At 41.8% G+C, this 24648-nt stretch overlaps 1 protein-coding gene across 1 annotated transcript in view; it reads right to left on the reverse strand.

Annotated features, from left to right (window-relative positions):
• Positions 1–1186: 1186 nt before the first annotated feature.
• Positions 1187–24648, reverse strand: part of LOC311140713 (receptor-type tyrosine-protein phosphatase U) — a gene marked incomplete at its 3' end in the record, with an annotated part of 426520 nt that continues 403058 nt past the window's right edge. The window contains exons 29-31 of the mRNA XM_084175898.1: positions 24362–24519; positions 3892–4027; positions 1187–1255 (exon numbers count right to left, since the gene is read on the reverse strand). Of these exons, the coding sequence (XP_084032024.1) occupies positions 1187–1255; positions 3892–4027; positions 24362–24519 (363 nt within the window). The remainder of the gene's footprint in view (positions 1256–3891; positions 4028–24361; positions 24520–24648) is intronic.

Raw genomic sequence — 24648 nt, forward strand, 5'->3', positions numbered from 1 at the left:
CAATCAAGTTGTAGAAACATCCCAATGATGTTCAATGGAAAGGGTCTAAATACTTATGTAAATAAGGTATTTACATTTTTTAAAATACATTAGCAAAAATTTCTACAAACCTGTTTTCGCTTTGTCATTATGGGGTATTGTGTGTAGATTGATAAGGAAAAAATAATTTAATCCATTTTAGAATATGGCTGTAACAGAATAAAATGTGGAAAAAGTCAAGGATGAAGACAGGATTCAGTTAGTAGAGCATGGCACTTGCAACGCCAGGGTTGGCCAGTATGAAAATGTATGCACTCACTAACTGTAAGTCGCTCTGGATAAAAGCGTCTGCTAAATGACTAAAATGTAAATGTAAAGTCAGTCTGTGGGATTGGCACAATTCAATTAAGTGACAGGTTAGGCATCCCCTTTGACGGGAATTGGATCAGTCTTATGACATACCAGGTTGGCCCGTCACAAAAAGTGGCAAACACATCAAATTGTACTTCGTCCTCCTATGTCTCGATGACTCTCATCTATTTATCATAGCACTGCCAAATTGGCAAATTTGTTACGCAAAGCATTGTTGTTTATGTAGCCCATTGAAATCATTCCATTGAGTTGTACTGTATCTTACCCAGTGTTAGGGGACGGTAAGGCAGTTTGTGGTAGAGATGTCTTGTCTTCACAACAGTAGGCTGCAGTTGCTGTGGCTCTTGGAGAGACTGGAACACTTCCATGTAGAGAGTCAAATTCTGTTTTTAGCTCCGGACCCTCATCAACAAGACAAAAAACTGTCCAGGCCATCCATGTTTGAAGAAAATGATGAAAGGCAGGACGACCTCTCCACAGGTCTTTGTACTCTCTCATGTTTCTTCATCGTTGATGCCACAGAAACATTTAGCACAAAAGAGCTTCAGTCCAGAGGCAAAGACTAAAAACGCACAAAAACGAAACAAAAAGTATCAAAAATTAAAACAACAACGTCAACAATAAAATGGAGGAAACCACAGCCGTACATTAAAGGGTTAAAAGTGAGGAGCACTTTCCCCTTTTGTTTGTTTGTTTGTTTTTCTTCTATTGTTGTCCTTCACAACAGCTTAGACCCATTAATCCAAACAATAAAATCAATGTTGAGGGGGTCACAGGGTATGTAACCCAGTCAGCATTCACAGCCCACGAGATGCACCAGCTACAGAACATTTTGCTATCTCATGCTGTCTTCTATGCAGTCCAAGTACTCCAGAATTAGGTCGTAACAGAATCGGTACTGGTCCTGCAGAAAACACACATAAACATACATGCATTAGTTACATAGACCAACAATGGTAGTAATATGTAGGGTTCGGGTCAAATCCATTTAAACTCCAACTCAGGAACTGAAAAATGTAAAAAGCTTCAATAAAGATAACTTTTTAAGTCTTGAATTGAAATTCAATTTCATCTTGGGCCCGATCCCGATTTTGGAATTTAGGCTTTTCCCACACACGCCTTTCCCACACACTTCTCAGTATTTGGTATTCAGACGTACCTTTTTCGGTCACGTAACGCGCTCTGCAGGTGTGGCTACCTTGCGCACTCTGAATAAATTTAATTCAACCGCTGAAAACCCTCCCACTTGCTGGCCAACAGATTTTCTCGTGGAGTTTTCATTCAATAGGATTTTCAGTACATTTATCTTAAGCCATCGCGTTAAAGTGCACTTTTATACTGAGTAAAAATATAAACGCAACATGCAACAATTTAAACGATTTTACTGAGTTACAGCTCATATAAGGAAATCAGTCAATGGAAATAAATTCATTAGTCCCTAATCTATGGGCAGGGGTGCAGCCATGGATGGGCATAGGCCCACCCACTTGGGAGCCAGGCCCAGCCAATCAGAATACGTTTTTCCCCACAAAAGGGCTTTATTACAGACAAAAATACTCCTCAGTTTCATCAGCTGTCCGGATGGCTGGTCTCAGACGATCACCGTAGGTGAAGAAGCCGGATGTGGAAGTCCTGGGCTGGCGTGGTTACACATGGTCTGCGGTTGTGAGGCCGGTTGGACGTACTGCCAAATTCTCTAAAACAATGTTGGAGGCGGCTAATGGTACAGAAATTAACATTCAATTCTCTGGCAACCGCTCTGGTGGACATTCCTGCAGTCAGCATGCCAATTGCGCGCTCCCTCAAAACTTGAGACATCTGTGACATTGTATTGTGTGACAAAACTGCACATTTTAGAGTGGACTTTTATTGTCCCCAGTACAAGATGCACCTGTGTTATGATCATGCTGTTTAATCAATTTATTGATATGCCACACCTGTCAGGTGGATGGATTATCTTGGCAAAGGAGAAATGCTCACTACCAGGGATGTAAACAAATTTGTGCACAACATTTGAGAGAAATACGCTTTTAGTGCGTATGGAACATGTTGCGTTTATAGTTTTGTTCAGTTTTGTTCAGCCTATAATTCATCGAAAGAACGGGTTCCGAATATGAGGGATCAATGAAAGAATGCCTTCAAAATATATACATATTTGTCTCCATTTCAGCACCAACTGGTAGATAAAAAAATACTCAGATTTTGTAGATTATTTAGGTTTAGGTAAGTATTTATGAATCATAAAACCAGGTTTGGAGAGCCTTGACATACGAAAGAAAGAAAACGGTGGTTTGATTCATTTTGAAAATTGCCACATTCAGTTCTTCAACCCATGGTAATGTTGGAAGATTAGTGTACATATAATTATAATAGGGAGAATAACGTTGTCTATTGCCTGCATTAACCATGAAACTGTGTGATGACATGACCAAGTATTGCGCCATGCGTCGGGTTCAAACTGTTACAGCTTGGTCTGCGCTCTGCTCCATAACGATTTAATTAGCCTACATGTCTTTTTTTAAATATTATCAACTGTTAGTAATGATCCTCAGCAACAACCGAATGGCTGTGAAGTGTTTACAGAGGAAGCAAATGAAGATAAACAAAACAATGTAATTAAATTGAATAATAATATAGGCTATACCAACTGAAGGGAACTAACAGTAAATCAAATCAAAATAAAATAAAATGTATTGGTCGCTGAATATGTGTGGTTATTAGACAGTAAATACTGATATTTAACATGATAGAAATAGGAGACAGAGAAAGTCGGGGTAGCCTATAATTATGACATTTGAGAGTGCCCTGCAAGTTAAAAGGCCGTACGTACAATTTAAATTCTGCATAATGGAAAGTTGATTTGTTGACATGCTTCAGTTTGCTGCCATATGACTGGTTTCACATTTGTCTCCGGCGATCATAAGGTAAAATAGATCTAAAATAAGTGTAATTTATATTTACAATTCCCTTATCCAAACAGATTACTCATTTACCTAGCTCTTATCAATAGATCTTATCAAGTTGTAAATTACAGTGCATGGAGAATGGTGTTATGTCTATCGGGAAAAAATTAAGTTGATTATTTTTCCACTTAGAACCGGTAGGTTTGCTAGACCTTATACATGGTTTCCTCGCGTGTAAATGTGTTGGAATTATTAGGGAATTAAGTCAAGGTCAGAATACAGCGTATCTGTAGACAGACCTCTGCCACACCTTCATTTATTCAAGCTCCACCTCAAACGAATAGTGGGTGAATAGCATGCTATTCTTATGCTTAAGTTCAAGGTCAGAATACGCATTGAGAGAAAAGCGCATAAAAAGGGAATTATGTTCCATTTACGTGCGCTTAACCCGGGACGGATTTCCTCGACCACCAGCCCCACCCCCCGTTCTGAAATTATTGAATACAAATATAATTGATAATACTGGATATAGTAATAACACCAATACAAATCAGATTAAACAAAGGCAGACAAATCCATAGTCATATCTAAAATACTCCAAAACTAAATTGCAGCCAGTCAGCTCCACTCCACCTACCAGTGACTCCACCATGTTGGGTTTGGAGTTGCGGAGCGTCTTGACGCAGTAGAAGATGTCCACCATGTTCTGGTACTGGATCATCTCCAGCAGGATGGCGCTGGCACAGAATGTCCCACTGCGCCCACCGCCGTTCCTATAAGACATGGTGGAGTTGTTAGAGAATGAGGAGTTGAAATACAACCTTCAGTGTTAAGATGCTATGATTTTAGTATTTAGTATTTATTAGGATCCCCAATTAGCTGCTGCCGAGGCAGCGGCTACCCTTCCTGGGGTCCAAACAGGAAACACAACAGATAAAATACATAATATACATAAATATACATAGCAGCACTACATTTACATTACAATTTAGCCATTCTGCAGACGCTCCCATCCAGAGTGGCCCACAGCTAGTGCATTCATCTTAAGATAGCCAGGCGAGACAATCACATATCACAGTCATATCCCAACCACGTATAACATACATAATACAATGCAAAATACAATACAAAATGCATAAAAATGTCTGTGCTTCTCTTCACAATCCCCATCGTGCCGTAAGGTCTTTTATCTGTTTGTTTTTTATCTGTTTTTATTGCTAGCTTGAGTTACCTGGGGTGGCAGAGAGTTCAATTTATTTCATGGCTCTATTTAATACTCTGTGTTTCCCAGCCTCTGTTCTGGACCTGGGGACTGTGAAGAGACCTCTATTTGCATGTCTTGTGTGATACCGATGAGTGTCCGAACTGTGAGCCAACTGCTTGAACAGACAGTTCGGTACCTTCAACACATCAACACCTCGCACAAAGACCAATAGTGATGCAGTCAATCTCTCCTCAACTTTGAGCCAGGAGAGATTGACATGCATGTTATTGACATTCGCCCTCTGTGTACATCTAAGTGCAATTTGCGTATGTCCTTCTTCGCAGCACCTGACCACACAACTGGACAGTAGTCCAGGTGCGACAAAACTAGGGCATGTAGGACCTGTCTGGTTGACTGTGATATCAAGAAAGCAGAGCAATGCCTTATCATGGACAGACCTCTTCCCATTTTAGTAACCATTGAGTCTATATGTTTTGACCATGATAGCTTGCCATCTAGGGTGGCACCCAGCAGTTTAGTCTCTTCAACCTGCTCAATAGTCACATTATTAAATAATAGATCCAAATGAGGTTTAGGGTTGAGCGAGTGATTTGTCCCAAAAATGATGCTTTGAGTTTGAGATATTTAGCACCAGGCTATTGCTAAAACTGACTGGAGATGTAATGCTATGTTATTTATTTTACTGTTGCAGCCAAAATGTATACTGTTGAGTCGTCAATATACATGGACACACAGGCTTTATTGAAGGTCAGTGGAAAGTCAAATTGTTTAATTATATATACAGTGGGGAGAACAAGTATTTGATACACTGGCGATTTTGCAGGTTTTCCTACTTACAAAGCATGTAGAGGTCTGTAATTTTTATCATAGGTACACTTCAACTGTGAGAGACGGAATCTAAAACAAAAATCCAAAAAATCACATTGTATGATTTTAAAGTAATTAATTTGCATTTTATTGCATGACGTAAGTATTTGATCACCTTCCAACCAGTAAGAATTACAGCTCTCACAGACCTGTTAGTTTTTCTTTAAGAAGCCCTCCTGTTCTCCACTCATTACCTGTATTAACTGCACCTGTTTGAACTCGTTACCTGTATAAAAGACACCTGTCCACACACTCAATCAAACAGACTCCAACCTCTCCACAATGGCCAAGACCAGAGAGCTGTGTAAGGACATCAGGGATAAAATTGTAGACCTGCACAAGGCTGGAATGGGCTACAGGACAATAGGCAAGCAGCTTGGTGAGAAGGCAACAACTGTTGGCGCAATTATTAGAAAATGGAAGAAGTTCAAGATGACGGTCAATCACCCTCGGTCTGGGGCTCCATGCAAGATCTCACCTCGTGGGGCATCAATTATCACGAGGAAGGTGAGGGATCAGCCCAGAACTACACGGCAGGACCTGGTCAATGACCTGAAGAGAGCTGGGACCACAGCCTCAAAGAAAACCATTAGTAACACACTATGCCGTCATGGATTAAAATCCTGCAGCGCACGCAAGGTCCCCCTGCTCAAGCCAGCGCATGTCCAGGCCCGTCTGAAGTTTACCAATGACCATTTGGATTATCCAGAGGAGGAATGGGAGAAGGTCATGTGGTCTGATGAGACAAAAATAGAGCTTTTTAGTCTAAACTCCACTCGCCGTGTTTGGAGGAAGAAGAAGGATGAGTACAACCCCAAGAACACCATCCCAACCGTGAAGCATGGAGGTGGAAACATCATTCTTTGGGGATGCTTTTCTGCAAAGGGGACAGGACGACTGCACCGTATTGAGGGGAGGATGGATGGGGCCATGTATCGCGAGATCTTGGCCAACAACCTCCTTCCCTCAGTAAGAGCATTGAAGATGGGTCATGGCTGGGTCTTCCAGCATGACAACGACCCGAAACACACAGCCAGGGCAACTAAGGAGTGGCTCCGTAAGAAGCATCTCAAGGACCTGGAGTGGCCTTGCCAGTCTCCAGACCTGAACCCAATAGAACATCTTTGGAGGGAGCTGAAAGTCCGTATTGCCCAGCGACAGCCCCGAAACCTGAAGGATCTGGAGAAGGTCTGTATGGAGGTGTGGGCCAAAATCCCTGCTGCAGTGTGTCAAGACCTACAGGAAACGTATGATCTCTGTAATTGCAAACAAAGGTTTCTGTACCAAATATTAAGTTCTGCTTTTCTGATGTATCAAATACTTATGTCATGCAATAAAATGCAAATTAATTACTTTAAAATCATACAATGTGATTTTCTGGATTTTTGTTTTAGATTCCGTCTCTCACAGTTGAAGTGTACCTATGATAAAAATGACAGACCTCTACATGCTTTGTAAGTAGGAAAACCTGCAAAATCAGCAGTGTATCAAATACTTGTTCTCCCCAGTGTATATATAATTCAAGTTTGGGGTGACTTAGAAATGTCCTTGTTTTCGAAAGAAAAGCAATGTTTTTGTCCATTAAAATAACATCAAATTGATCAGAAATACAGTGTAGACATTGTTAATGTTGTAAATGGCTATTGTAGCTGGAAACGGCTGATTGTTAATGGAATATTTACATAGGCGTACAGAGGCCCATTATCAGCAACCATCAGTCCTGTGTTCTAATGGCACGTTGTGTTTGCTAATCCAAGTTTAGCATTTTAAAAGGCTAATTGATCGTTAGAAAACACTTTTGCAATTGTGTTAGAACAGCTGAAAACTGTTGTGCTGATTAAAGAAGCAATAAAACTGGCATTCTTGAGACTAGTTGAGTATCTGGAGCATCAGCAATTGTGGGTTCGATTAAAGGCTCAAAATGGCCAGAAACAAATAACTTTCTTCTGAAATTCGTCAGTCTATTCATGTTTGGAAAAATGAAGGCTATTCCATGTGAGAAATTGCCAAGACACTGAAGATCTCGTACAACGCTGTGTACTACTCCTTTCACAGAACAGCGCAAACTGGCTCTAACCAGAATAGAAAGAGGAGTGGGAGGCCCCGGTGCACAACTGAGCAAGAGGACAAATACATTAGAGTGTCTAGTTTGAGAAACAGACACCTCATAGGTCCTCAACTGGCAGCTTCGTTAAATAGTACCCGCAAAACACCAGTCTCAACGTCAACAGTGAAGAGGCGACTCCGGGATGCTGACCTTCTAGGCAGAGTTGCAAAGAAAAAGCCATATCTCAGACTGGCCAATGAAAAGAAAAGATTAAGATGGGCAGTCTGAGATATGGCTTTTTCTTTGCAACTCTGCCTAGAAGGTCAGCATCACTGTTGACGTTGATACTGTTGTTTTGCGTGTACTATTTAATGATGCTGCCAGTTGAGGACCTGTGAGGCGCCTGTTTCTCAAACTAGACACTCTAATGTACAGTGGGGAGAACAAGTATTTGATACACTGCCGATTTTGCAGGTTTTCCTACTTACAAAGCATGTAGAGGTCTGTAATTTTTATCATAGGTACACTTTAACTGTGAGAGGCGGAATCTAAAACAAAAATCCAGAAAATCACATTGTATGATTTTTAAGTAATTAATTTGCATTTTATTGCATGACATAAGTATTTGATACATCAGAAAAGCAGAACTTAATATTTGGTACAGAAACCTTTGTTTGCAATTACAGAGATCATATGTTTCCTGTAGGTCTTGACCAGGTTTGCAATCACTGCAGCAGGGATTTTGGCCCACACCTCCATACAGACCTTCTCCAGATCCTTCAGATTTCGGGGCTGTCGCTGGGCAATACGGACTTTCAGCTCCCTCCAAAGAGTTTCTATTGGGTTCAGGTCTGGAGACTGGCAAGGCCACTCCAGGTCCTTGAGATGCTTCTTACGGAGCCACTCCTTAGTTGCCCTGGCTGTGTGTTTCGGGTCGTTGTCATGCTGGAAGACCCAGCCATGACCCATCTTCAATGCTCTTACTGAGGGAAGGAGGTTGTTGGCCAAGATCTCGCGATACATGGCCCCATCCATCCTCCCCTCAATACGGTGCAGTCGTCCTGTCCCCTTTGCAGAAAAGCATCCCCAAAGAATGATGTTTCCACCTCCATGCTTCATGGTTGGGATGGTGTTCTTGGGGTTGTACTCATCCTTCTTCTTCCTCCAAACACGGCGAGTGGAGTTTAGACCAAAAAGCTCTATTTTTGTCTCATCAGACTACATGACCTTCTCCCATTCCTCCTCTGGATCATCCAGATGTGCATTGGCAAACTTCAGACGGGCCTGGACATGCGCTGGCTTGAGCAGGGGGACCTTGCGTGCGCTGCAGGATTTTAATCCATGACGGCGTAATGTGTTACTAATGGTTTTCTTTGAGACTGTGGTCCCAGCTCTCTTCAGGTCATTGACCAGGTCCTGCAGTGTAGTTCTGGGCTGATCCCTCACCTTCCTCATGATCATTGATGCCCCACGAGGTGAGATCTTGCATGGAGCCCCAGACCGAGGGTGATTGACCGTCATCTTGAACTTCTTCCCTTTTCTAATAATTGCGCCAACAGTTGTTGCCTTCTCACCAAGCTGCTTGCCTATTGTCATGTAGCCTATCCCAGCCTTGTGCAGGTCTACAATTTTATCTCTGATGACCTTACACAGCTCTCTGGTCTTGGCCATTGTGGAGAGGTTGGAGTCTGTTTGATTGAGTGTGTGGACAGGTGTCTGTTATACAGGTAACGAGTTCAAACAGGTGCAGTTAATACAGGTAATAAGTGGAGAACAGGAGGGCTTCTTAAAGAAAAATTAAAAGGTCTGTGAGAGCCGGAATTCTTACTGGTTGGTAGGTGATCAAATACTTATGTCATGCAATAAAATGCAAATTAATTACTTAAAAACAATGTGATTTTCTGGATTTTTGTTTTAGATTCCGTCTCTCACAGTTGAAGTGTACCTATGATAAAAACACATAGACCTCTACATGCTTTGTAAGTAGGAAAACCTGCAAAATCGGCAGTGTATCAAATACTCCCCACTGTATTTGTCCTCTTGCTCAGTTGTGCACCGGGGCCTCCCACTCCTCTTTCTATTCTGGTTAGAGCAAGTTTGCGCTGTTCTGTGAAGGGAGTAGTACACAGCGTTGTACGAGATCTTCAGTTTCTTGGCAATTTCTCATATGGAATAGCCTTCATTTCTCCGAACAAGAACAGACTGATGAGTTTCAGAAGAAAGTTATTTGTCTCTGGCCATTTTGAGCCTGTAATCGAACCCCCAATTGCTGATGCTCCAGATACTCAACTAGTCTCAAGAACGCCAGTTTCATTGCTTCTTTAAATCAGCACAACAGTTTTCAGCTGTGCTAACATAATTACAAAAGGTTTTTCTAATGACCAATTAGCCTTTTGAAATGATAAACTTGGATTAGCAAACACAATGTGCCATTGGAACACAGGACTGATGGTTGCTGATAATGGGCCTCTGTACGCCTATGTAGATATTCCATATAAAAATCTGTTGTTTCTAGCTACAATAGCCATTTACAACATTAACAATGTCTACACTGTATTTCTGATCAATTTGATGTTATTTTAATGGACAAAACATTGCTTTTCTTTCGAAAACAAGGGCATTTCTAAGTGACCCCAAACTTTTTAACAGTAGTGTACATACAGTTGAAGTCGGAAGTTTACATACACTTAGTTTGGAGTCATTAAAACCACTCCACAAATTTCTTTTTAACAAACTATAGTTTTGGCAAGTCGGTTAGGACATCTACTTTGTGCATGACACAATACATTTTACAGACAGATTATTTCACTTATAATTCACTGTATCACAATTCCAGTGGGTCAGAAGTTTACATACACTAAGTTGACTGTGCCTTTAAACAGCTTGGAAAATTCCAGAAAATTATGTCATGGCTTTAGAAGCTTCTGATAGGCTAATTGACATAATTTGAGTCAATTGGATGTGTACCTGTGGATGTATTTCAAGGCCTACCTTCAATCTCAGTGCCTCTTTGCTTGACATCATGGGAAAATCAAAATAAATCAGCCAAGACCTCAGAAAAAACATTGTAGACCTCCACAAGTCTGGTTCATCCTTGGGAGCAATTTCAAAATGCCTGAAGGTACCACGTTCATCTGTACAAACAATAGCACGCAAGTATAAACACCATGGGACCACGCAGACAACATACTGCTCAGGAAGGAGACGCATTCTGTCTCCTAGAGATGAACGTACTTTGGTGCAAAAAGTGCAAATCAATCCCAGAACAACAGCAAAAGGAACTTGTGAAGATGCTGGAGGAAACAGGTACAAAAGTATCTATATCCACAGTAAAACTAGTCCTATATCGACATAACCTGAAAGGCCGCTCAGCAAGGAAGAAGCCACTGCTCCAAAACCACCATAAAAAAGCCAGACTACGGTTTGCAACTGCACATGGGGACAAAGATCGTACTTTTTTGAGAAATGTCCTCTGGTCTGATGAAACAAAAATAGAACTGTTTGGCCATAATGACCATCGTTATGTTTGGAGGAAAAAGGGGGACACTTGCAAGCCGAAGAACACCATCCCAACCGTGAAGCACGGGGGTGGCAGAATCATGCGGTGGGGGTGCTTTGCTGCAGGAAGGACTGGTGCACTTCACAAAATAGATGGCATCATGAGGAAGGATAATTATGTGGATATATTGAAGCAACATCTCAAGACATCAGTCAGGAAGTTAAAGCTTGGTCGCAAATGGATCTTCCTAATGGACAATGACCCCAAGCATACTTCCAAAGTTGTGGCAAAATGGCTTAAGGACAACAAATTCAAGGTATTGGAGTGGCCATCACAAAGCCCTGACCTCAATCCTATAGAAAATGTGTGGGCAGAACTGAAAAAGCGTGTGCGAGCAAGGAGGCCTACAAACCTGACTCAGTTACACCAGCTCTGTCAGGAGGAATGGGCCAAAATTCACCCAACTTGTTGTGGGAAGCTTGTGGAAGGCTACATTAAACATTTGACCCAAGTTAAACAATTTAAAGGCAACGCTACCAATGTGATGAAATAAATAAAACCTGAAATAAATAATTTCTCTCTACTATTATTCTGACATTTCACATTCTTAAAATAAAATGGTGATCCTAACTGACCCAAGACAGGGAATTTTTACTAGGATTACATGTCAGGAATTGAAAAATTTAGTTTCAATGTATTTTGCTAAGGTGGGAAGTAAGAGGGAAATAAGTATTTGACCAACTCTCAATCAGAAAGATTTCTGGCTCCCAGGTGTCTTTTAGACAGGTAACGAGCTGAGATTAGGAGCACACTCTTAAAGAGAGTGCTCCTAAGCTCAGCTTGTTACCTGTATAAAATACACATGTCCACAGAAGCAATCAATCAGATTCCAAACTCTCCACCATGGCCAAGACCAAAGAGCTCTCCAAGGATGTCAGGGACAAGATTGTAGACCTACACAAGGCTGGAATGGGCTACAAGACCATCGCCAAGCAGCTTGGTGAGAAGGTGACAACAGTTGGTGCGATTATTCGCAAATGGAAGAAACACAAAATAACTGTCAATCTCCCTCGGCCTGGGGCTCCATGCAAGATCCCACCTCGTGGAGTTGCAATGATCATGAGAACGGTGAGGAATCAGCCCAGAACTACACGGGAGGATCTTGTCAAAGATTTCAAGGCAGCTGGGACCATAGTCACCAAGAAAACAATTGGTAACACACTACGTCGTGAAGGACTGAAATCCTGCAGCGCCCGCAAGGTCCCCCTGCTCAAGAAAGCACATATACGGGCCCGTCTGAAGTTTGCCAATGAACATCTGAATGATTCAGAGGAGAACTGGGTGAAAGTGTTGTGGTCAGATGATACCAAAATGGAGCTCTTTGGCATCAACTCAACTCGCCGTGTTTGGAGGAGGAGGAATGCTGCCTATGACCCCAAGAACACCATCCCCACCGTCAAACATGAAGGTAAAAACATTATGCTTTGGGGGTGTTTTTCTGCTAAGGGACGATGGACGGGGCCATGTACCGTCAAATCTTGGGTGAGAACCTCCTTCCCTCAGCCAGAGCATTGAAAATGGGTTGTTGATGGGTATTCCAGCATGACAATGACCCGAAACACACGGCCAAGGCAACAAAGGAGTGGCTCAAGAAGAAGCACATTAAGGTCCTGGAGTGACCTAGCCAGTCTCCAGACCTTAATCCCATAGAAAATCTGTGGAGGGAGCTGAAGGTTTGAGTTGCCAAACGTCAGCCTCGAAAGCTTAATGACTTGGAGAAGATCTGCAAAGAGGAGTGGAACAAAATCCCTCCTGAGATGTGTGCAAACCTGGTGGCCAACTACAAGAAACGTCTGACCTCTGTGATTGCCAACAAGGGTTTTGCCACCAAGTACTAAGTCATGTTTTGCAGAAGGGTCAAATACTTATTTCTCTCATTAGAATGCAAATCAATTGATAACATTTTTGACATGTGTTTTTCTGGATTTTGTTGTTGTTATTCTGTCTCTCACTGTTCAAATAAACCTACCATTAAAATTATAGACTGATCATGTCTTTGTCAGTGGGCAAACATACAAAATCAGCAGGGGATCAAATACTTTTTTCCCTCACTGTATATTATCTCCAATGTATCGTCCATGTAAAAAAACCTGTCTGATTAGAATTAATAATGTCCGACAATACCTTTTTTTGCTAGAATTTCTGCATCACTACACTGAAGTGTAAAGGGCCTCCAATATTTTAAATGGACAGGCTCTTTATATTTCCCACTTGTATCCTGTTTCAGTAATAATGAAATCCGACCTTCTTGAGTGTCTGATAATCTTCCATTTACATAGGAGTGGTTGAAACATGCTAGTAATGGTCCTCTGAGTATATCAAAAAAGGTTTGGTATACCTCAACTGGTATGCCATCCAACCCTGGAGTTTTCCCGGACTTAAAGTCTTTAATAGTGGAGTCTTTTGTTAAGACATGTAGCTTGCAAGCTAAACAATGAACCATAATCCCAACTCATGATGTTCCTACCCTGCATGAATCTGCAGGTAGCTAACCAACCAGGTTCAATGTTAGCTAGCTAACATTAGGCTATAAATAGCAAAGCAAATGCCTCTGAGATACGAATAATATTACTACACAGATTATACAAGTAACATTAGCTAGTGAGCCATCCAGTTAACGTTAGCTAGCTAACAGTACACTAATTTGAAAATAAAATGACTTTCTGACAAAGTTAGAAACGCGTAGTATCTGAAAATGTAGCTAGCTAGACTATCTTACCCGTATACATGGATGGATGCTTCTCCCTCTCTGTCACGGATGCCATGGTTGCCCTTAGTTTGAAGACAGGTTTTTTATCCATCTCCTTAGCTATCATACTCTAATTCCATTGATTTCAAAACTCGGTCCTCCAGAAAGTTGAGAGCAACACTTATGCAGTTCTACTATGAGATATATATATTTTTAAAGCCGTGTTAGACAGGATTACCTACACATACTGACCAGCTCAAATAGACAGAAGTGCGCTACATGGCAGACCAATCCGAACTCATCTCTCGGCATGTCCAGGCCACTCATTATCTCAGCCAATCATGGCTATCGGGAAGGTTGTAATGGAATTTAAACACAGTTTGGAATTTATGCAGAATTTACAGAGATTTTTTTAGACCGGTTGTAAACCAAGATTTCCATGGGCTCCCGAGTGGCGCAGCAGTCTAAGTAGTGCTTGAGGCATCACTACAAACCACCTGGTTCGATTCCAGGCTGTATCACAACCGGCCGTGATTGGGAGTCCCATAGGGCGGCGCACAACTGGCCCAGCATCGTCCAGGTTTGGCCGGTGTAGGCTGTCATTGTAAATAAGAATTTGTTCTTAACTGACTTGCCTAGTTAAATAAAGGTAAAATTAAATTAAAACATTAAAAAATCAGTACGATAAACAGAGAGAAAGCAGACAACTTGCTCACTGTATGGATCCTGGCTGCACTTTACTAAATGAGCAGGAGATTACCAACTCGCACATTAGTGCTGTGGATACAAGCAGTATGTGGTGCAGTAAGCCAAAACACTGGTCAAAGATGCTTGGGAGAGACAGTGGTAGGAGCATTTGCTTACCCACTGAACGAGCAGCATGAACGAGCAACGTGAACAATGTCAGAGTCCTTCCGGGTGCCAACCTGGTTGATACTGTTATGAATGAGCCATCAGCCTCAATGAAGGATGGAGATCAGTTAGCTTAACTTAGCAGCCTAGAATTTCATTTAAGGTACTCCAGAGCTTTTTACTATCATTCTTCATATCCTTTACCTTTGTTCCATAGTATAATTTCTTCTTAGTTTTGTTTAGTTACGTGAGTTCTCAATTTACTGTGTGTTTGCCAATCTGCTGTTGCCAGACTTATTTGCCATTCCATTAGCCTCATCCCTCTGAGCCATACAGTTTTTCAATTAATCATCTATCCATGGGGATGCCAAGGCAGCAGCTACTCTTCCTGGGGTCCAGTAAAATTAAGGCAGTTATACATATTAAAAACATTACAATACATTCATAACAGATTTCACATCATATTAAGAGTGTGCCTTCAGGCCTCTACTATACTACCACATATCTGTAACATGTGTACATGTGTGTATAGTGTGTATGTTATTGTGTGTTTGTATGCATGTGTCTATGTTGCTTCACAGTCCCCACTGTTCCATAAGGTGTATTTTTATCTGTTTTTTTAATCAAATTTTACTGCTGGCATGAGTTACTTGATGTGGAAAAGTTCCACGTAGTCATGGCTCTATGTAGTACTGTCCATCTCTCATAGTCTGTTCTTGACTTGGGGACTGGGAAGAGACCTCTGGTGGCATGTCTTGTGGGGTATGCATGGGTGTTCGAGCTGTGCGCCAGTAGCTCGTTGCATTCAACATGTCAATACCTCTCACAAATACAAGTAGTGATGAAGTCGATCTCTCCTCCACTTTGAGCCAGGAGATATTGACAAGCATATTATTATTGTTAGTTCTCTGTGTCCATTCAAGGGCCAGCCGTGCTGCCTTGTAGTCCAGGTGCAACAAAACTAGGGCCTGTAGGACCTGCCTTGTTGATAGTGCTGTTAAGAATGCAGAGCAGCGCTTTATTATAGACAGACTTCACCCCATCCTAGCTACTGTTGTATCAATATGTTTTGACCATGACAGTTTACAATCCAGGGTTACTCCAAGCAATTTAGTCTCCTCAACTTGCTCAATTTCCACATTATTCATTACAAGATTTAGTTGAGGTTTAGGGTTTAATAAATGATTGTCCCAAATACAATGCTTTTAGTTTTTGAAATATTTAGGACTAACTTATTCCTTGCCACCCACTCTGAAACTAACTGCAGTTCTTTGTTAAGTGTTGCTGTCATTTCCGTCTCTGTGGTAGCTGACGTGTATAGTGTTGAGTAATCCACATACATTGACACATTGGCTTTACTCAAAGCCAGTGGCATGTCGTTAGTAAAGATTGAAAAAAGTAAGGGGCCTAGACAGCTGCCCTGGGGAATTCCTGATTCTACCTGGATTTTGTTGGGGAGGCTTCCATTAAAGAACACCTTCTGTGTTCTGTTAGACAGGTAAGTCTTTATCCACAATATAGCAGGGGGTGTAAAGCCACAACACATACGTTTTTCCAGCAACAGACTATGATCGATAATATCAAAAGCCGCACTGAAGTCTAACAAAACAGCCCCCACAATCTTTTTCTCATCAATTTCTCTCAGCCAATGTTTAGTTATTTGTGTTAGTGATGTGCTTGTTGAATGTCCTTCCCTATAAGCATGGTGAAAATATGTTTTCAATTTGTTTACTGTAAAATAGCATTTTATCTGGTCAAACAATTATTTCCAAAAGTTTACTAAGGGCTGGTAACAGGCTGATTGATCGTCTATTTAGCCAGTTAAGGGGGCCTTACTATTCTTAGGTAGGGTAATAACTTTTGCTTTCCCCCAGGCCAGAGGGCACACACTTTCTAGTAGGCTTAAATTGAAGATATGGCAAATAGGAGTGGTAATATCGTCCGCTATTATCCTCAGAAATGTTCCATCCAATTTGTCAGCCCCCGGTGGTTTGTCATTGTTGATAATAATTTTTTCACCTCTTCCACACTTACTTTACGGAATTCAAAATTACAATGCTTGTCTTTCATAATTTGGTCAGATATACATGGATATGTAGTGTCAGTCTTTGTTGCTGGCATGTCATTCCTAAGTTTGCTAATCTTGTCAATGAAAAAAGCATTAAAGTAGTTGGCAATATCAGTGGGTTTAATGATGAATGATAATCTATTATTGAGAAGAGAATTTTATTGGATTCGCCGTTTGTGTACCATGTCTCCTAGAGGTATGAACCAAGAGTTTGATATCAGACCATTTCTTACATGAATATGTCACTTTACTTTGATTTGTCTTGCCTTCCAGGTTACCCACTTGGTGATTTTGTAAATATATATTATTTTCTGGAACCACAACATGTACCCACTACATTGTTATTCAATTATTAGAGATACACAAATGTTTCTTGCACCCACCATGCGTCATGTGGTCATGCGAGGTGAAATGTGTATATTTTGGGATGTGAGCACTCAGTTTGTTTGATCTTACGAAGATCCATTTTGGATCAAAATGTTGTTAATAAAGCGGTGAATTGGGAGCCTTAACAGTGTGCGGGCCATCTTCTTCTATACTAGTATTCTTTATTAGCCTAGAAACTATGTTTTTAAGAATGTGCGTATGACCACAAACTTTTTTTGTAATGAATGAGCCATCTGATTCAATTAATGATGGAGCGGAGTTTGCCTTTTTGCCCATAATTTCATTTAAGGTGCTCCAAAGCTTTTTACTATCATTCTTGATGTAATTTATATTTATTTCATAGTGTAGTTTATTTTTATTTTTATTCAGTTTAGTCACGATTTCTCAATTTGCAGTACGTTTGCCAATCGGTTGTACAGCCAGCCCCATTTGCCATCTCTTTTGCCTCATCCCTCTCAACTATAACATTTTTCAATTCCTCATCAATTCATGGGGATTTAACAGTTTTTACAGTCATTTTCTTAATGGATGCATGCTTATTAGTAACTGGGATAAGCAATTTCATAAATGTGTCAAGTGCAGCGTCTGGTTGCTCGTCATTACACACCACAGACCAACAAATATTCTTCACATCAACAACATACGAATCACTACAAAACTTATTGCATGACCTCTTATACACAATATTAGGCCCAGCCTTTGGAACTTTGGCTTCCCTAGATATGGCTACTATATTGTGATCACTACATCCGATGGATTTGGATACTGCTTTCAAACGAATTTCTGCAGCATTAGTAAAGATATTATCAATACGTGTTGATGATTTCATTCCTGTACTGTTTGTAACTACCCTGGTAGGTTGATTGATAACCTGAACCAGGTTGCATGCACTAGTTACAGTTTGAAGCTTTCTCTTGAGTGGGCAGCCTGATGAAAGCCAGTCAATATTCTGAAAGTATACGTCTCTATTGATATCACATACATTATCAAGCATTTCACACGTTATCCAGATACTGACTGTTAGCACTTGGTGGTCTATAGCAGCTTCCCACCAGAATGGGCTTTAGGTGAGGAAGGTGAACCTGTAGCCATATTACTTCAACAGTATTTAACATGAGATCCTCTCTAAGCTTTACAGGAATGTGGATCTGAATATAGACCGCAACACCGCCCCCGTTGGCATTTCTGTATTTTCTGTAAATGTTAACCTTGTATTGCTACCACTGTATCATCAAATGTATTTTATTTTTTTAATGATTTAAAAATAATAATAACCCCTTTTTCTCCCCAATTTCGTGGTATCCAATTGGTAGTTACAGTCTTGTCCCATCGCTGCAACTCCCGTACGGACTCGGGAGAGGCGAAGGTCGAGAGCCGTGCGTCCTCCGAAACACAACCCAACCGAGCCGCACTGATCTTGACACAATGCCCACTTAACCCGGAAGCCAGCACCACCAGTGTGTAGGAGGAAACACTGTACACCTGGCAACCGTGTCAGCGTGCACTGCGCTCGGCCCGCCACAGGAGTCGCTAGTGCGCGATGGGACAAGAACATCCCTGCCGGCCAAACCCTCCCCTAACCTGGACGACGCTGGGCCAATTGTGCGCCGCCCCATGGGTCTCCCGGTCACGGCCGGCTGCGACAGAGCCTGGACTCGATCAAATGTATTTTTTAAGTGAGTTTCAGAGGTAGTCAGAATATGAATGTTATCTGTTACTAGCAAATTATTGATTTCAGGAACCTTATTTCTTTAGCTATATATGTTAACGTGGGCTATTTTTAACACTTTTCTGGGATGCTTGATTATTTTTCTTGCTTTACTGGAAAGCTTAGCAGAGGTGGACATACTCAGGTTATTTTTATTAGTGCAGGGTGAGCTGCACACAATGGACTTCCTACTAGGGCACACCACCTCAGTGCTAACAGCATTACTCTGGTTCATAGGCATATGATTACTGCATACAATAGCTGTAGGATCAGCAGAGGCATTCCGGGCAGTAAGAGGAACATAAATTCGGTTATTTACATTGTGTCTTCCAACGCCCCTAGGATAATGTACATTTGCTGAATCATTATGGACAACTCAATGACACAATGGTAGGGTTTAACTGAGCTGGACTACTGGGTCATTGATAAGGAATTGTCTCAATGCAGCCTTATAATGTTCTATGTGAAATGATCTAGGAACCCAAATGATTTGGGTGGATCCCCATCCTCCTTATAATACGAGCTTTGTTTCCAGAAGGTTTCAACATTGTCAATAAAGGTTACACCCACAGAGCTGTAATAGTGTCGTAGCCAGTTATGGAGGGCTAAAAGTCTGCTGAACCGTTCAATGCCATGATTTAGAGAGGGAGAGGGACAGATATTATGGGGTGTTTGTTAGTGTCAAGTAGAGACCAAATCAGTTCTTTAAAATCCATCTTCAGCTGTTCTGAGCTGCCCTTCATAATGTCATTTGACCCCACATGACCCATGACAGTATCAGCAACCGGAAGAAGCAATTTCATATATGCTTCAAGTGCAGCATCAGGATGTTCCTCATTACACACATCAGACCAACAAATATTTTTCACATCTTCAACATAGGAATCATTGCAAATCCTCTTGTATGATCACTTATACACTATTTTAGGTCCAGCCCTTATATTATGATCACTACATCTGATGGGTGTGGATACTGCTTTAGAGCAGATTTCTGCAGCATTAGTAAAGATGTGGTCAATACAAGTGGATGATTTAGTTCATGTGCCGTTTGTAAATACCCTCGTATATTGACTGATAACCTGAACCAGTTTGCAGACACTGATTACAGTTTGAAGCTTTTTCTTGAGTTTTTAATGAAAGCCAGTCAATATTTAGGTCACCCAGAAAATCTACCTCTCTGTTGATATCACATACATTATCAAGCATTTCACACATATTTTCCAGATACTGACTGTTAGCACTTGGTGGTCTATAGCAACCTCCCACAAGAATAGGCTTTAAGTGAGGCAGGTGAACCTGTAGCCATATTACTTCAACAGCATTTGACATGAGATCCTCTCTAAGCTTTACAGGAATATGACTCTGAATATAAACTGCAATACCTCCTCCATTGGCATTCCTGTCTCTTCTGTAGATGTTATAACCATATATTGCTACAACTGTATCATAAAAGGAATGATCTAAATGAGTTTCAGCAGTAGCCAGTATATGAATGCTTTCTGTTGCTAGCAAGTTATCGAATTCATGAACCTTGTTTCTTAGGCTACATTTGTTAATGTAGGCTATTTGTAGCGTTTTTCAGGGATTCTTGATTGTTTTTATTGCTTTACTGGGAGGCTTATCAGAGGTAGACATGACAGTGATATGTATATTTGAGCTGATAGTGCAGGGTGAACTGCTCACAGTGGGCTTCTTACTAGGTCAAAACGTTTCAGTGCTAACAGTATAACTCAGGTTCATAGGTTCATGCTTTCTGCTGAGAATAGCTGTTGTTTTGACAGAGGCATTAAAGGAGGAACATAAATTAGGTTACTTACATTATGAATGCCAACACCCCTGGGAAAATGTACATTTGCAGCAGCACTAAGACAGCTCAGCAACACAATGGTAGGGATTATCTGAGCAGGGCTTGGGTCACTGATAAGTCATTGTCTCAACGCGGCCTTGAAATGCGAGGACAGGATCCAGGCACCAAGAAGATTTGGATGGACTCGGTCATTCCTGTAGAGCATATTCTATTTCCAAAAGGTGTCGAAGTTATCTATAAAAGTTATGCCAACAGAGCTACAGTAGTCTTTTAGCTAGATATGTTATGCCAGTAGCCTGCTGAATCGTTCCCTGCCGTGGCCCAGCAATTACACAGGGCCTGAAATAATCTGACGCTTTTTGGAGTCTTTCAGAGCTTGAATCAGTTCTTTAAAATCCAGTTTAAGCAGTTCCATGCTAGCCCTCCTAATGTCGTTTGACCCCACATGGACTACAACATCGTCAGCCCCCGGCAGCTGTTGTAGAATGGTAGGAAACAGTCTAGTAATGTCCCGTATTCGTGCTCCAGGATAGCAAAGGGTTGTTTCCCCAGGAACCTAGATGTTTCTCACCATAGAGCTGCCGGTGATAATGGCTGGTGAAATGGCAGAGAAGGTGCGGCAGTTTTTGCGCCTCGAGCTGGCCACAAAACGCATTGTGGCTGATGGAGGAGCCGGTGTATCATACACAGCTGATCCGAGTCCAGGTAAGGGATGATGGCGCGGGAACCTCCGAAGCCAGGAGAAGGGGTTATATCATTTTGTATACTATACTGGGCAGTAAGTGTCATTGATACTAGACCACTATAAAAACTTGGCATTTCTCACTTATCGTCTTTCCTCTTTACTATCTGAGTGGGATTTTAAGGCTTCATTGATTATTTTGACTACATTTCTTAGCCTCAACCAATTTGAAAAAGAGCTGGACGACTTGCAGGGCTAGTATTCCACCCCTTCAATACAGCTGAGTAGGAAAATCTTAATGTGTTTCAGTGGGAATCGAGATTAAATAGAATGAGCAGCACTGAACATGATAATGCTGCTTTAGTGTACACTGCTTGCTCGCTCAAAAAAACCTGAATCAGAGCGGCAACACCTAACATAACATAAAAGGAATGGGATAAGAAATATCAGAAGGGAGAACAAATTGAGAAGTAAGCATGTTGTGTGTGGCATTTCATGGTGCTAGACGGTCTGGGTTATCATCTTATGCTAAAGCAACATCAATAAACAATGGAGGAGAGGCCACATCCTCATTCCTGAAATGCACCCTGGGAAGGCAGGCACCCAGTCGCCGCAGCCGCCAATACGGGCAATATTAAGGTAATCAATCGGCGTCAGCAGTTTGGCAGCCTGGAATTTACTGTCGTGAGAGCTGGCGCATTCTGTATTAAGCCATAATTGATTTCATCGCCACAATCTCTTTCCCGGTTGTCGTGGGTAACACTGAGTGATGTGTTTTTGGACTGTGTTGGTGGAGGTGCACGTGTCGTGGTTCAGCAATGTGCAGAAGGCTCCATAGCTCTATATTCGGTCAGGTCCTGAACTGAGTTCTTATGAGAGGAGGAGAGTACAGTGCAGTGCAGCCAAGAAGCCATGTGGTGTCATGCTTACTGCTCAAACCACCTCTTACACTGATTGGTGTATGACCTGGGGGTTGGTCTGTAGTTTGAGCCTTATGAACAAGATGTTTATCACAGGTAACGCCTACTTCACTGTCTGTGATTGGGTGTTAGCTATGTTGTTTGCTAGTGTTTGATTAGGTGAAGGCCAAGATGACCAGTCTGTGATGAACTAAGCTGGGAGTACTGTGGTTTACAGTGACTTGTGAAAGTATTCACCCCCCTTGGCATTTGTCCTATTTTGTTGCCTAACAACCTGGAATTAAAATAGATTTTAGTGGGGTTTGTATCATTTGATTTACACAACATGCCTACCACTTTGAAGATGTAAAATATTTTTTATTGTGAAACAGAAAACTTGACTATTCACCCCCCCCCCCCCCCCCCCCCCCCAAAAAAAAAAAGTCAATACTTTGTAGAGCCACCTTTTGCAGCAATTACAGCTGCAAGTCTCTTGGGGTATGTCTCTATAAGCTTGGCACATCTAGCCACTGGGATTTTTGCCCATTCTTCAAGGCAAAACTGCTCCAGCTCCTTCAAGTTGGATGGGTTCCGCTGGTGTACAGCAATCTTTAAGTCATACCACAGATTCTCAATTGGATTGAGGTCTGGGCTTTGACTAGGCCATTCCAACACATTTAAATGTTTCCCCTTAAACCACTCGAGTGTTGCTTTATCAGTATGCTTAGGGTCATTGTCCTGCTGGAAGGTGAACCTCAGTCCCATTCTCAAATCTCTGGAAGACTCAAACAGGTTTCCCTAAAGAATTTCCCTGTATTTAGCCGCTATCCATCATTCCTTCAATTCTGACCAGTTTCCCAGTCCCTGCTGATGAAAAACATCCCCACAGTGAAGCATGGTGGTGGCAGCATCATGGTGTTCTCAGGGTGATGAGAGGTGTTGGGTTTGCGCCAGACATAGCGTTTTCCTTGATGGCCAAAAAGCTCAATTGTGGTCTCATCTGACCAGAGTATCATCTTCCATATGTTTGGGGAGTCTCCCTAATGCCTTTTGGCGAACACCAAACGTGTTTGCTTATTTTTATCTTTAAGCAATGGCTTTTTTCTGGCCACTCTTCCGTAAAGCCCAGCTCTGTGGAGTGTACGGCTTAAAGTGGTCCTATGGACAGATACTCCAATCTCCGCTGTGGAGCTTTGCAGCTCCTTCAGGGTTATCTTTGGTCTCTTTGTTGCCTCTCTGATTAATGCCCTCCTTGCCTGGTCCGTGAGTTTTGGTGGGAAGCCCTCTCTTGGCAGGTTTGTTGTGGTGCCATATTCTTTCAATTTTTTTTATAATGGATTTAAAATGTTGCTCCGTGGGATGTTCAAAGTTTCTGATATTTTTTTATAACCCAACCCTGATCTGTACTTCTCCACAACTTTGTCCCTGACCTGTTTGCAGAGCTCCTTGGTCTTCATGGTGCTGCTTGCTTGGTGGTGCCCCTTGCTTAGTAGTGTTGCAGACTCTGGGGCCTTTCAGAACAGGTGTATACAGTTGAAGTCGGAAGTTTACATACACTTAGGTTGGAGTCATTAAAACTCGTTTTCAACCACTCCACACATTTCTTGTTAACAAACTATAGTTTTGGCAAGTCGGTTAGGACATCTACTTTGTGCATGACACAAGTAATATTTCCAACAATTGTTTACAGACAGATTATTTCACTTATAATTCACTGTATCACAATTTCAGTGGGTCAGAAGTTTACATACACTAAGTTGACTGTGCCTTTAAACAGCTTGAAAAATGCCAGAAAATTATGTCATGGCTTTAGAAGCTTCTGATAGGCTAATTGACATCATTTGAGTCAATTGGAGGTGTACCTGTGGATATATCTCAAGACCTACCTTCAAACTCAGTGCCTCTTCACTTGACATCATGGGAAAATCTAAAGAAATCAGCCAAGACCTCAGAAAAAAAATTGTAGACCTCCACAAGTCTGGTTCATCCTTGGGAGCAATTTGCAAATGCCTGAATGTGCCACGTTCATCCGTACAAACAATAGTACGCAAGTATAAACACCATGGGACCACGCAACAGTCATACTGCTCAGGAAGGAGACGCGTTCTGTCTCATAGAGATGAACGTGCTTTGGTGCGAAAAGTGCAAATCAATCCCAGAACAACAGCAAAGGACCTTGTGAAGATGCTGGAGGAAACCGGTACAAATGTATCTATATCCACAGTAAAACAAGTCCTATATCGACAACCTGAAAGGCCGCTCAGCCAGGAAGAAGCCACTGCTCCAAAACCGCCATAGAAAAGCCAGGAATACTCACAGGCAGTGGACAATGGTGCGGCCATCTCCACACTCCCTCTGCCACTTGTGCACGTGAGCCAGCAGGCTGAGGAAGGCCTTCTTGGAGTCGGGCACGTCGCGGTAGGCTGACCAGCGCAGGAACTGGAACTGACACACCACCAGCTGGCCCTCCTGGAGCTAGGGACAGAAAGAAAACATGAAGCTCATGAGACCTGACTACACTGTGTGTGTGTGTGTGTGTGTGTGTGTGTGTGTGTGTGTGTGTGTGTGTGTGTGTGTGTGTGTGTGTGTGTGTGTGTGTGTGTG

The sequence above is a fragment of the Coregonus lavaretus genome, assembly GCF_964263955.1.
Source record: "Coregonus lavaretus genome assembly, chromosome: 13".
NCBI classification, from domain to species: Eukaryota; Metazoa; Chordata; class Actinopteri; order Salmoniformes; family Salmonidae; genus Coregonus; species Coregonus lavaretus.